Source organism: Piliocolobus tephrosceles, chromosome 3 (assembly GCF_002776525.5).
Source record: "Piliocolobus tephrosceles isolate RC106 chromosome 3, ASM277652v3, whole genome shotgun sequence".
NCBI classification, from domain to species: Eukaryota; Metazoa; Chordata; class Mammalia; order Primates; family Cercopithecidae; genus Piliocolobus; species Piliocolobus tephrosceles.
The window spans coordinates 137,527,950-137,543,017 of record NC_045436.1 but is presented as its reverse complement, the minus strand read 5'-3'; the positions used below and the strand labels follow the sequence as shown (position 1 = coordinate 137,543,017).

General features: G+C 36.0%; 1 protein-coding gene across 2 annotated transcripts in view; it reads left to right on the top strand.

Annotated features, from left to right (window-relative positions):
- SLAIN2 (SLAIN motif family member 2) overlaps nucleotides 1-15,068 on the top strand; it is a 77,559-nt gene that overhangs the window by 43,441 nt on the left and 19,050 nt on the right. The window contains exon 7 of one of the 2 annotated variants that reach the window (XM_023224567.2): nucleotides 8,738-8,815. The exons of the other annotated variant lie outside the window; for it this stretch is intronic. Within the exon in view, the coding sequence (XP_023080335.1) occupies nucleotides 8,738-8,815 (78 nt within the window). The remainder of the gene's footprint in view (nucleotides 1-8,737; nucleotides 8,816-15,068) is intronic. 2 annotated transcript variants of the gene reach the window in all.

Below are 15,068 nucleotides of genomic sequence, written 5' to 3'. Positions count from 1 at the left end.
AAAAAAACAACAAAACAAGCTAGGAAAAAAACTATATTTGAATCAAAATGACTTCTGTGATATGTTGACAGATTTTCCTTGTGTACCAGGTGCATATATTACTTATATAACAGAAATTTTTATTATACTGTATTTAGATGCATAATCTTATTTAATCGTTAGAACAATTCTGTGAATGAGGTATGATTATTACCATGTTTTACAGATTAGAAATTGAAGCTTTGAATGGCCAAATAAACTGTCTCTGATTATACAGCTTACAAGTGGCAAGTTAGAATTTAAACCCATGTTGATTCAGCTTGAGCATTGGATCTCACTAGGTGAGAGTCTAGATTCGCCTAGTGAGATTTGTCACATCTGTGGTTTAGACCATGATATAAAAATTATCCAGAAATATAATTTCCATTTTTCTTGAGATTTAAAATTCTAACATTTAAAGTACTGTAGAAAATTGTTACCCAGAGATTTGTAAACCACATTTATTCAGCTAGATATATGCTAAAACCTGTTTTTGTAGCAAATTACATTTTAAGCTTAGTACTCCAAGTCTTATATGATACTGTGAACTCTGTAATTGACAGTGCGATTATAATACTCACTGTGGTACTAATAAATAGCATAGAAAACAGGAATTCACAAAACACTTAAAATGAAAGGAAGGATAGAATTTGAGCTTTATCTTCAAAATGGTGAGTGATACAGATTAACTTAATTTGACACTTTAGAATATCCTGTTTCTGGCTGCTTTTTTCCCCTGACACATTTGGCTGATGCAAAAAAACACCCACAATGTTAATGTAACAGGAAAGAAAAATAGTAAATCATGAAGGTTAAATAATAAAACTTACATACATTATAAGCCATGCTTTTACAGCATATGAACAGATGATCCAAAACAATGTTTGTACTTGGCTTTCAAAGATGCTGTCATGTTTAGTTTGAATTGTTACATTGTGAATTTCTCAAAACTTTACATGATACATGTCCAAACGGCAACCCGGATACTTTCTTTTTTTTTTTTTTTTTGAGATGGAGTCACTCAGTCGCCCAGATTGGAGTGCAGTGGTGCTATCTCGGCTCACTGCAAGCTCCGCCTCCCAGGTTCACACCATTCTCCTGCCACAGCCTCCCAAGTAGCTGGGACTACAGGCGCCCGTCCCCACGCCCGTCTAATTTTTTGCATTTTTAGTAGAGACGGGGTTTCACCGTGTTAGCCAGGATGATCTCGATCTCCTGACCTCGTGATCCGTCCGCCTGGGCCTCCCAAAGTGCTGGGATTACAGGCTTGAGCCACCGCACCTGGCCCGGATACTTTCTAAAACTAGCTATATCGCTATCCTCTTTACCTCATCCCCTCATACGTGCTCTATATTTGAACTATTCTAGCATGTCAAAGCTTTATGGAAATGAAAAATAATTTTTTACAAAAACAGAAGAAAAAAGAAAAGGTTGGGAACCTAGGATAAAAATGTGCTTAGAAGTAATGCATTGTCTGTGTCTTAAACTTAACAGTGATTGCTTGCCTTCTCTAATGGTAGAATTACCATTGTGTAATTATAATCACCTGCTGATACCCTATAGTTTTTTTTTTTTTTCTGTAGGTGAATTACTTTTCCTTTTTTCCTCAGAAGTTGATAATTAAGAAATATATATAGGGAAAACACAATGGGATTCCAATCATTGATTTACTTTTAAGTGGAAAATATGTATGCAGTTTGGTAATGGTGTATTTCAATACTTGAATACATAGGCAGAAGAGAAAGTAAGGTACCATGTTTTTTTTTTTTTTCAATTGTATTTACTTGTTTATTTCTATATTTGTGGCTGTAGTAAAGCTTATAATTAAAATGTCATATTTATTTTGGTATAGAATTATACTGTTCTCAAAAATGTATTTGGAAAGTAGTAAATTCAAAATATTAGCAAGTTTAAAACTTAGTATAGTTTACTTTAAAATATTTAAGACTTTGTAGTAGTTTAATATGAAGCAAAAAAAGTGTTATCGATTTATCTTGAAATTTCCTATATATTTGATACATGAAATATATACGTAAGCATTCTTTTAATTAGTATATATGGTTTTCATAATAGTCTTTATTTTGATATATAATTTGTACAATTATAATAAGCTTTATATACTTTGTACATGAATTGGTATTTTGTATTTTTTGTGTAAACTTCAGTTGTTAGTGTAACAGATGTTGCATTTTGTTTTAAGTATTTATTTTTTCAGCTCTTAAGTGGTAAAGCTTTGGTTCTTACTTGCTGGTCTGCATGAACCTAACTTTGCAAGGTTGCTGTTACTTCCACCTAAGGGATCACTTCTTTTGCCTTGTTACTATGCCAATCACTACTTTTATATGCTTATTTGCTGTGGCTGCATTATTGTGGATGCTGGCATTCAAATATGAGATTTATGAGAGTTCTAATGTATTTTCATTTTTATAACTATTACCAATTTTTGACTTTTGTATCTGGAAAATACAACTTAAAAAGTCTAAGAAAACCAGAGCATTGCAGAGTTCATGGATACATGTCAGTTTCTTAGTTTCGTCAATTAAAGGAAGGAATGTTTGTGAGAGACGGTTTTTCAAAAGGCTAATGCCTTGCTTTCTAAGACTGTTAGAGCACAGGTTTAGCAGAAAGTTTAGTTTCCAGAAAGTCATAGGAATAATTGGTTGAGAAATGAGGGAAGGGAGAAAAACCCAACACAATCTACTGATTTGAAAAATAATAATCAAATTTTATTTTTTTGTATATGTTTAGGTGTATTCTTTCATTTAAACCTCACAAATCATTTATTTTTACAGAAAGGGAGCAGAGATCCATATAAATTATATGAATTGTACAAGGCCATATAACTAGGGAGATGGTAAAAGCAAGGCCAGATTTCTCCCTTTTCCCAGCTCCTCCCTGAGTCTATTTTCCTCTTCCTCATTGTTTGGATGAGATCTTGCTGACCTAATTACAAATGAGTACATCTTGGAAAACATTCTTGAATGACTATCAGACCATGATTTGAGATTAACTAAGTATTTTGTGAATTATCATAGAAGAGTAAAGTAATTCAGTGTAATATTATCCATTTGCTTACATTTAACCAGACAGAAGAATATTTTTGCATGGAATACAGAGTTATACTCCAGAGAAAATGCATATAGGATCAACATTCTACTTTGGACCTCTTACTGAAGAAAGAAGGACGAGTGTCCAGAGCAGTTGTCAGCTTATGCATAGCCATCCTGTTATGAGACCCATGAGGAAGGAATTCCCATCCAGATTTCACTTACTACCAAAACACTAGTAGATTACACTTGAATTATACATAATTTTGAAACACAAATTGAAACAAATAAGTCATGATTAATATGTGTAATGTGCTAATCTAAGAATGAATGAAACATTTATAGAACATCTATTTAAGTAGTGCAATGATGTTGGCTCAGTTATCTAATCACAAGGACACTTTATAAAAGTAGTTTTTCAGGCCTTTCCCCCTGGAAATTTTGATTGAATGCACTTGGGATAGGGACCCAGATTCTATATTTTAGAAGCATCTCAGCTGATTCTGGGGGCATGTTCAACTTTGAGAACCAGTGGGTTAGACCCTGACCGTGGTGGACCTTGAATGCTTAGTATAGAGTTCTAGATTTTATCCAGTGGTCAGTCACTTATGTGTTCCTTAATTATTCAGTTGATATTATTGGGTATACGTTTTATTTCCAGCGCTGGGAATATAAATGTTAATAAAACAGCCCATGCCCTCCAATAGCAGGGAGTGTTAGGCAGGAACCTCTGTGGGAACAGAGGAGAGGCATTAAATTCAGCAGTGTGATGGGATTTTCAGGAAAGATATTAAAAGATATTTCAACCAGCCCAGGAGGAGCTTATATGAGTTGCCCAACAAAGAAAGGAGGTACAGGTTTTCCCAACAGTGGGATCAGTAATGAAAAGTCATGTGAATGGCAGCCTGAACATAGTGGTTTTGTATAACTAAAGTGTAGGGTGTATGATGGGTAAGGGAGTGGGTACAGCATCCCATGAGGGATGATAGCTGTAGAGAGAAGACAGGCTGTAGCAGTATTAAAATATCATAGGATTTGAATTTCATCCTGTTAGTGGGAGGAGCTATAGTAGGTTTTTTAATCAAGGTGGTTTCTTAGAAAGTTCACTCTAATATCAATGTGGAGAACAGATTCAGTGAGGTGAGACTAGAAACCACTTAGGCTATTATTGCATAATCTAGGCAAGAAATTAAGATCTGAAGACACAGCAGTAAGGGAGTGAGGATAATGAGATTTGGATGAATTTTTTTTTTTTTTTTTTTTTTTGAGACTCTGTCTGTCAGGCTGGAACACAGTGGTGTGATCTCAGCTACTGCAACCTCCGCCTCCTGGGTTCCAGCAATTCCCCTGCCTCAGCCTCCCTCTCAGTAGGTGGGATTACAGGTGCACACCACCACGCCCGGCTAATTTTTTGTATTTTTAGTAGAGATGGGGTTTCACCATGTTGGCTAGGCTGGTCTCGAACTCCTCATCTTAAGTGGTCCTCCCACCTCGGCCTCCCAAATGACTCTAAATCAAAACTTGTAAGCAATAAAAGATTTAAACAAAAATGAGGATATGGGACAATGGGATATTTTACCTAGTAATAATTAATCTTCACTCACAGAGGCTATGCTTGCTTAGTATTTAGCACCTAGAGAAGCTAATTTTTAACATCCTCCTGTATATGAAAAATCATGTTCAGTTACCATGAAATGAAATGAATTATAGTACTAATGGCCAGGAAAAAATGCAGACAGTGAAAATACTCTTCTCTTGAAATTGTATTTTATAACTGTCAGTAAAAAATAAATAATAAAATCACCATTATAATACAAAAAAGACAATTGGTTAATAATTTGAAGTTACATTGATCTTTTTTTAAGAAGGAAAAATGTTTTTATATGTTGATCTGTCATAGTGGTGAATAGTATAGCTTTCGTTTTTGAAAACTTAATAACTTCTTCAGAATTGATCTTTCAATATTGCATCTATCTCTACTATTGATGGAAGAACACTATCTTTAAATTTTAATTTTGAAAGTTTTTTTCATGAAGCAACTGCTACACAGAGAAAATCTTCTACATAAGGATAAGTTCAGCAGAGAATCTTAAAATTCCATTCTCCAGTAAATTCCAGAAATTGCCATACTTTCCATGCCTTTAGTTTTGAGGGATCAAGTCTAATGATTTTTCAATGTCTTGGCAGTTAAAATATTTTAAACACAAGCTCAAAATCCCATACAATGACAGAATTGAGGCAACTCCAAATCCTTTCATTTCCCTTTTAAAATTCACTGTACCATTGTTTATTTCTAATGTGCTTAAATATAATAATATATTGTACCACAGGGCTGGAGGCACACACTTCGCTGAAGTGAGCTTGAATAATTTCAGATTGCTACCAACTTTCTCTTGAAAGGAACATGTATAGCCAAATCCACCTGTATCAGGGGAGACTATAAGTAGAAGACTGTAATTGGGAGCTTTCCTAATTAACTCTTACATGAAGTATGGTATTTATTAAAGCATAAGTCATAAAATGTGCTTATTTAAAGCTTACATATATGTTATTAAAACTCAACAGTTGTTTATAGCTTAGACCAACTTTTTTTTTCAGGGAGGAGTGCTTTTATAACTGATGTTTGTTATTACTGGGGCATGATGATAATAGAAAGCAGACCAACTTGGTTGTATTTTTGTTTCTAAATTGCCTACAGGCAATACAGCCACTTATTGCCTACTCTTGGGGAGGTGAGCAGCACTTTCACCACCCTTCCCTTGATGTACATGAATAGAGTGAAAAGGATTAAATATAGGGAGACCATGAAAACACCGATTGGAATCCAGAAATAGGGTGTGATGAAGGCCTGAATTTGGTTATTTAGGAGACATCAGGAATGTAAAGGAAGCAATACATTTAAGAAATGACCAGAGATTAATAAATGGAATTTAAAATAAGAAAAATTTGAGCTAGAATGACTTGGACAGTGGTGTTTTAACAGAAAAGAGATTTTTTTAAGGAGCTGGTTTGTGGAGGAAGACATTATAATGGCAGCATGAAACAATAATTATTTTGCACTAGCATCTTTGCTTCTCACAGTAGGTTATTGCTGAAGTGGAATTATGTAAATATTAAAATAACCAAGGAAAGTTTTAAACCATAAATATTTTCAAACAGCTAACACACTGAACTCTATTGTTAGAAAGATTCGAAGTTTCACTTAAACTACTACACTTTGTCATTTAAAAATAATTTTGTCTTAGAAAACTGATCAAATTAAGATAATTCAGAATAACATTGGATTTTTGTTATTTGAGTAACGTTATATGACTGTGGTATTTTAGGAAAATCATTCATTTCATTCTTTCTGTATCAAGTGAATTTAGAGTTTACTGCCTGGTTCTGTGTGTAATCTGATTCTTCAGATTCCCAGTTCAGTTTTTGCTTGTCTGTAGATAACCGTTGTTAATTACAATCATACGTGAAACTTGAGGGATAAATAGGGGTAGGGTCCATTGGAGTCACCGTAGCTATTAATTCAAATAGGATCTTTCCAGACGAGTTCATTATAGACATTATTTAATATTGAATCCTTAATAAACTTTTTTAATGGTTAATAGTGTGGACTGTGGTGTGGACTGTAGTGTATGTTCAAATGGTTACATTTTGCCCTCATTGATGCCACCCAACAACTGGCCTACGTTCTGTTCTTCAAACACACAAGGCATGGTCCTATCTCAGTATCTTTTTCCCTCTATCTGAAATGCTTTCCCCACATATCTATGTAGCTTACTTCCTATCCTTTTTCAGATTGCTATGCAAATGTCATCTTAGGGAAATCTTTCCTGATCACTCTATTTGTAATTGCAACTTAAATTGCCTACTTCCTGTCCCTCTTTTCTACTTAATTTTCTCCTTAGCAGCTATCACTATCTGGCAGGCCATATATTTTACTGCCTCATTGTCTATCTCCCCTTTCCTAGAATATTAGTTTCATGAGAGTAGGAACTGTATCCATCTAGTTGCCTACTGAATACATTATACCTAAAACAGTATCTGGAATAAAGCAGATATTAAACTATTTGAATGAATGAAAAACAGGAACAAGTGAGTGGATGAATAAAAATATAAATGGTTGAAAACATGTATGAATATATATGTAGATGAAAAATACTCTGATAGTAACCTGTATTTTTGTGCAATAGAAGTAAGATAACCCATTGGCTAGGCGCAGTGGCTCATGCGTGTAATTCTAGCACTTCGGGATGCCAAGGCGGGCGGATCACTTGAGGTCAAGAGTTCCAGACCAGCCTGGCCAATATGGTGAAACCCTGTCTCTACTAAAAATACAAACATTAATACAAAAATTATGGCAGAACCTTCATCGACCATGCTGAATGGAGTGCAGTGGTGCAATCACAGCTTACTGCAGCCTCAACCTCCTGGGCTCAAGCACTCCTCCCACCTCAGCCTCCCGAATAGCTGTGACCACAGGCACAGCACCATGCCTGGCTTATTTATGTGTGTGTGTGTCTGTGGGTGTGTGTGTGTGTAGATGGAGTCTCCCTATGCTGCCCAGGCTGGGCTCAAGCGAATCCTCCTGCCTTGGCCTCCTGAAGGACTGTAAGTGCTGGGATTATAGGCATGAGCCACCTCACCTGGCCAAGAAATCTTACTTCTTTCTGATAATGTGTCAAGTATCCCTTTATCAGCCCAATAACGTTTATGCAATCTGCCTAGATTTAGACTGACGAGAGCTCTCTTTTTTTGCACATAAACACTAAAGGTATATGAAATCTGACTTTCAGTAGAGTAACTAAAATGTTTTAGAACCACTTAAATACACTGGTAGGTGTGAGACTCATCAGTCTGTTAGAGCCATAGTAACTGTATATTGGGGAAATTGGAACCACTTTATTTTGGATGCCCCTGAGCTGCTGCTTACCTGCTAATTTTGAGTTTCAGTGCAGTTAATAGATTAGGAGTTTGGAAGAAAGCTTAGCTTTCCTCATGGAAAACTTTAAAAGGTAGATGGTCTGACTCCTCCAAATCCCTCAACCCACACCAACATTACATACAGTGCTCCCCACCTGCATACATAATGTGCACAGCTTAGATATGGTGCTTAGATATCCAAAGTCTGAGGTAAAAAATTAGTTGTACTCTACAAGATGATATTGAACATATTAAAGCTACTAGATTGTGACTCCCCAAGGACCTGCTGGGTTCTGAGTTTTCTTCTTTTTGAGTATGCAGATTATGGTTTCACATTAGGGTAATTCATCTAACAATAACTGCTTTGCCAAAATCTGCTTTTTTTGTGTTAAACAAGTGCTGCACTTTATACTGTGTGCTTGTGTTCATCACTTTTATCTTTGTATTCTTTGTATCCCTAGCATGTTTGTGGTGGTTTGTTTTCTCTTTGATATTTTGACCAGTTGACATATTGGAGATTTTCTCATCTATAAGAAACTCTTTTAAAGTTTATGTTCTTTCCCCTTTTCTTTCCAACTTACTACACTAAGCATCACTTTAAAATTCTTTTGCTTCTCGGATTCTAACATTTGCACCTTATGGCTTCTGTTCTTTGATAAATTTTTAAGTTTGTATTAAAACATTCAAGTTTATAGACGCTATAGCCTTTATCTTGTACTTCCAGGCAAATATTACAGTTCCTTATTTTTCAACAGCTTCGCAAAGGCTGAAAAATTTGCCTCGCACTTCCCTCAAAGCCAAACAGTTGCTTCAAACTTCATCTACAAAAAGAGGTAACTACAGCCTCTTACTCAGTTTAAAATTTCAGCAAATGATCTAGTTAAATCTTAAGCCATTTGGCATACTGAGTCAGTGGTGTCTGTAAGGCACATTTTAGTCTTATTTTGAAAAATAATAAAATAATGAGGATTTATTCTGTTATTTGGATAAATCCAGAAGAAACATTTTCTACAGAGGTATGTATCGGGTTGCTTTTCTCAAAGGAGTAAATGGTATATAGAGAATATATTTTTCTTGCCAACTTAAAACGAAAGGGCATCATTTCAATTTTATGCCAACTTAACTTCATAAGTGCTTTAAAATGAACCAAATGTCAGACATTCTGTATGTTGATGTTTTTTCCTTGGACTTCGAGTTTTAGTTTTACTTACCTGTCTAAAATGGGAACACTTCCACATTAGAAGGTAGTTGAAGTTAAATCAGAAGTTGTGGTTAACTGATAGGTCTGGAATGTTTATGGAGTTGTAGCTTTCATAATAATAGTTGAAGAAATATATGAAGGTTGTACATCAAAGCTGTCCAGTATTGGTTCCAAGACACTGAATGGGCAGCCAGACAGAAGAAGAGTTAAGAGAAAACGGTAGGATTGGATAGACCAACAGTAATAAAAACAAACAGGCCTCAGAGGAAATGGTATGAAACAAAGAGGAAAAATGTTTTCCGTATCCAGAACATGTAGGTTTTCTGATAGCTTTAGACCTCAGTAAATAACCAAAATATGTAACAGAGGTAAAGCACTAAAGAAAATTGCACAGGAAGAAGAAATTAGATTTTTTTGGGAAAAAAAAAGATTTGGTTATGTTTACAAAAGTGCTATAAGTTTTGGCAAATTTACTGCAAATGTTTTTGCAGTGATTTCTTGGATTGAGTATAATTTAAGGAAATTGTTTAAATAATAGAATTTGAAGGAAAGTCAAATAGGCAAATAAAAAAGCAGAATGTATGAATGTTTGTGTTTTGATTATTGGAAGTTGACCATAGGCCTCCAATATGAATGTTTGATGGGAAAGGAAGTGACAAATAGGGGTCATTATAGAAAGGGTTTTTTATATGCTTATTTGGGAACTGTAGGCTTCTTTTTTTTGAGACTTCTCAATATTTTTTAGTACTTCCATGGCTAGGTGTGGGAGGCATATAAAAACATGAACCTGAAAACACTGTGGTATCTAAACTAGGGCAGGAGATCAATATACCGTAATAAAAGAGTAGAAGATTTTAAGTTGATATACATTTTGTTGTTTGCCTCTGTAAGCTGTTTCATAATGTTTTTTGGAATTAAGTAGGTTTACATAACTTAAAATTTTTACCTAAAGATTCCATGTTGCTCCATTGATCAGGTTAAGAAAACCATAACTTCTAGCTGAAATTTTAAAATTTGTCTATAGGGGTTACATTATTTTTATCACTCCAAGCCACCAAACTGCCTACCCTCTGTGATAAGATGACAGGAAAGCCCAAACTTAGAACTGTTATGAACTGGAATTCTTGGCATCTCTAGCTGTCTTATTGACTTAGTAAAGGGAAAGAAGGGGGAGGGGGGGCGGGGTGTATGCTATTCTGTTTTGTTTAATCTCTTATTTAACTTGATCCAGACTTTTATATTTTCTGATTGGTATTTTGACGTGGGCATTACCATTACCTACCTCCTCTCTATAAATTTTTAACCAGTTGAGAAATGGACACAGGTATAAGGTAAGATTTAAAATATTAGCTTAATTATTGATGAAGCTGAAGTGGAGGATATCTTTTGGATCCAAGGTCAAAATGGATTTTCTGATTTCCCCTCATACCGAGACATTAAAGGGAGGGGTCTGCATTGACTGGCAGGAGTCTCTTGTAGGGATGTGAGGCACTCAGGAGACAGAGGCCACCTGTTCACAGGTATATTTGGCATATTAAGCATGTCCAATAAGGAAACATGGACCAACAGATGATAAATTGGCACACAAATCAATTTATCCATCCTGGGGATGAACCTGTACCAAGAAAGCTAATATATCATAGGGCTGACAGGATCATGGGAGGAGGAAAAAGATTACTTAGCAATTGGAAATGTAGCCACTTTGATTTTAATTGCATTTAGTAGTAGCAGGTATTTGAAAATGGAAAGTAAGAACTGTGTTGTTTGACAGAGTCACTCCATAAGTATTTGTTGAATGAATATAGTCATGCTGCTAAAGTCAAAAAAGGGTAGACACGTTCTTTGCGTTTTCTTTTTGCAAGTTTTTTGTGTTTCTTCAGCCTATCCTACCCTGAAGAAAACAGTCCAGTCTATGTTTTTAAGACTTCATGGAAGTGACTATTTAAACTGCTTTAAGAAATATTTTATTCATTCCCTGTTGTTGGGCACTTAGTAAAGTGGAGGTAAATAGGGCAGAGACCTCACCAAGCCGGGGGGGGGGAAATGAAGACTAACTAGACAAAGTGAATGCAGAGATAACAGGATATTAGTTCCTTCTTAGTTGCCTCTTTCCTTCTAAACACCCCATTAAAAAGTGGGCAAAGGAGATAAACAGACACTCTCAAAAGAAGACATTCATGTGGCCAACAAACATATGAAAGAAGGAAATACAGAAGGAAAGAAGCAACAACATTTATGTGTTGCCTGTTTCATAGTTATTTAGAAGGAAAGAGGCAACTAAGAAGGAATTAATGATTGTAATTGTTTAATACCCTTCACTATATTTTGAGATACATAATTCTGTAAAGAATGTCAGTGGTAGTTTAATGGGAATAGCATTGAATCCATAAATTACTTTAGGCAGTATGACCATTTTCATGATATTACGATACTGATTCTTCCTATCCATGAGCATGGAGTGTTTTTCCATTTGTTTCGTCCTTGATTGCCTTAAGCAGTGGTTTGTGGTTTTCCTTGAAGAGGTCCTTCATTTCCCTTGTTAGCTGTATTCCTAGGTATTTTATTCTTTTTGTAGCATTGTGAATGGGAAACCATTCATGATTTGGCTCTCTGCTTGCCTCTTGTTGGTGTATAGGAATGCTAGCGATTTTTGCACATTGATTTTGTATCTTGGGACTTGGCCGAAGTTGTTATCAGCTTAAGAAGCTATTGAGCTGAAATGATGGAGTTTTCTGGATATAGAATAATGTCGTCTGCAAACAGAGACACTTTGACTTCCTCTCTTGCTATTTGAATACCCTTTATTTCTTTCTCTTCCCTGATTGCCCTGACCAGACCTTCCAATACTATGTTGAATAGGAGTGGTGGGAAAGAGCATCATGGTCTTGTGCCGCTTTTCAAAGGGAATGCTTCAGACTTTTGCCCATTGAGTATGATACTGACTGTGGGTTTGTCACATGTGTCCCTTTTTATTTTAAGGTCTGTTCCTTCAATACATAGTGTATTGAGAGTTTTTAACATGAGGGGATGTTGAATTGTATTGAAGACCTTTTCTGCATCTATTCAGATAATCATGTGGTTTTTGTCTTTCGTTCTGTTTATGTGATGAATTACATTTATTGATTTGCATATGTTGAACCAACCTTGCTTCCTGAGGATAAAGCTAACTTGATCTTGGTGGATAAGCTTTTTGATGTGCTGCTGGGTTCAGTTTGCCACTATTATATTGAGGATTTTTGCATCAGTGTTCATCAGGGATATTGGCCTGATGTTTTCTCTTTTTTTGTTGTGTCTCTGCTAGGTTTTGGTATCAGGTTGTCGCTGGCCTCATAAAATGAGTTAGAGAGAAGTCTCTCTTTTTCAATTGTTTGGAATAGTTTCAGTAGAAATTGTACCAGCCATTCTTTGTACCTCTGGTAGAATTCAGCTGTGAATCTGTCTGGTATTGGGCTTTCATTGATTGGCAGGCTATATATTACCTCCTCAATTTCAGAACTAATTATTGGTTTATTCAGGGATACATTTTCTTCCTGGTTCAGTCTTGGGAGGGTGTATGTGTCCAGGAATTTTATCTGTTTCTTCTAGATTTCCTAGTTTATGTACATAGAGGTGTTTATAGTATTATCTGATGGTTGTTTGTATTTCTCTGGTCACTGGTGGTATTCTCCTGATAATTTCTGATTGTGTCTATTTGATTCGTTTTTTTTTTTTTTTTGAGACAGAGTCTTGCTCTGTCGCCCAGGCTGTAGTACAGTGGCACAATCTTGGCTTACTGCAAGCTTCTCTGCTTCCAGGGTTCAAACAGTTCTCATGCTTCAGCCACCCAAATAGCTGGGATTACAGGTATATGCCACCACGCCTAGCTAATTTGTTTGTATTTTTAGTAGAGACGGGGTTTCACTATGTTGGCCACACTTGTCTTGAACTCCTGTCCTCAAGTGATCACCCACCTTGGCCTCACAAAATGTTGGGATTACAGGCTTGAGCCACTGTGCCTGGTCCCTTTTCTTCTTTATTATTCTAGGTAGCAGTCTATTTTATTAACTTAAAAAAAAAAAAAGGCTTCTGAGTTCTTTTTTGTTGTTTGTGTTGTTTTGTTTTAAGAGTTTTTCTTGTCTCTGTCTCCTTCAGTTCTTCTGCTAGCTTTGGAGTTTGTTTCCTCTTGGTTCTCTAGTTCTTTTAGTTGTCATGTTAGGTTGTTGATACGAGATCTTTCTAGCTTTGTGATGTCAGCATTTAGTGCTGTAAATTTCCCTCTTAACATTGCGTTAGCTGCATCCTGGAGATTCTGATATGTTGTCTCTTTGTTCTCATTAGTTTCAAAGAAAGTCTTGATTTTTGCCTTAATTTCGTTGTTTCCAAGAGTCATTCAGGAACAGGTTGTTCACTTTCCATGTAGTTGTGTGGTTTTGAGTGGATTTCTTAATCTTGAGTTCTAATTTGATTGTGCTGTGGTCTGAGAGACTGTTACGATTTCAGTTCTTTTGCATTTGCTGAGGACTATTACGTGATCACTTTTAGAGTAAGTGTTTTGTGGTGATCAGAAGAATGTATATTCTGTTTTTTGTGTGGAGAGTTTTGTAGACCTCTATCAGGTCCACTTAATCCAGAGCTGAGTTCAGGTCCTGAATATCTTTGTTAATTTTCTATCTCAATCTTCTGTCTAATATTGTCAGAAGGGTGTTAAAATCTCTTATTACTCTGTGGGAGTCAAAGTCTCTTTGTCGGTCTCTTAAGAACTTGCTTTATGAATCCGGGTGCTCCTGTATTGGGTTACATATATATTTAGGATAGTTAGCTATTCTTGTTGAATTAAAAACCCTTTACCATATGTAATGCCCTTCTTTATCTTTTTCAGTCTTTGTTGGTTTAAAGTCTGTTTTGTCAGAAAGTAGGATTGCGACCCCTGCTTTTTTCTGTTTTCCATTTGCATGGCAAATTTTCCTTCATCCCTTTATGTTCAGCCTATGTGTGTCTGCATGTGAGATGGGTCTCTTGAAGACAGCGTGGGTCTTGACTCTTTATCCAGCTTGCCACTCTGTGTCTTTTAATTGAGGCATTTAGCTCATTTACATTTAAAGTTAATATTGTTATGTGTGAATTTGATCCTGTCATCGTGATGTTAGCTGGTTATTTTGCAGACTTGTTTATGTGGTTGCTTCACAGGGTCACTGGTCTGTGTACTTCACTGTGTTTTTGTAGTGGCTGGTAGTGGTTTTTCCTTGCCATATGTAGTGCTTCCTTGAAGAGCTCTTGCAAGGCAGAACTGGGGGTGATGAATTCCTTCAGCATTTGCTTGTCTGAAAAGGATCTTATTTCTCCTTCCCTTATGCAGCTTGGTTTGGCCAGATACGAAATTCTGGATTAGAAATTATTTTCTTTAAGAATGTTTTCTGTTGACTCCCAATCTCTTCTGGCTTGTAGGGTTTCTGCTGAGAGGTCCTCTGGTAGTCTGATGGGCTTCCCTTTGTAGGTGACCTGGCCTTTCGCCTGGCTGCCCTTAATTTTTTTTTTTTTTCCTTCATTTGGACCTTGGAGAATTTGATGATTAGGTGTCTTGGGGTTTATCTTCTCGTGGAGTATCTTACCAGGGTTCTCTGGATTTCCTGAATTTGAATATTGGCCTTGTCTTGCTAGGTTGGGAAGTTTTCCTGGATGATATCCTGAAGTATGTATTCCAACTTGGTTCTGTTTTCCCCATCTCTTTCAGGTACCCCAATCATTCATCGGTTTGGTCTTTTTACATAATCCCATATTTCTCTGACTTTTTGTTCATTCCTTTTTATTCCTTTTTCTCTATTCTTTTCTGCCCATCTTATTTCGGAAAATAGTCTTCAAACTCTGAGATTCTTTCCTCCGCTTGGTCTGTTGCTGTTGATACTTGT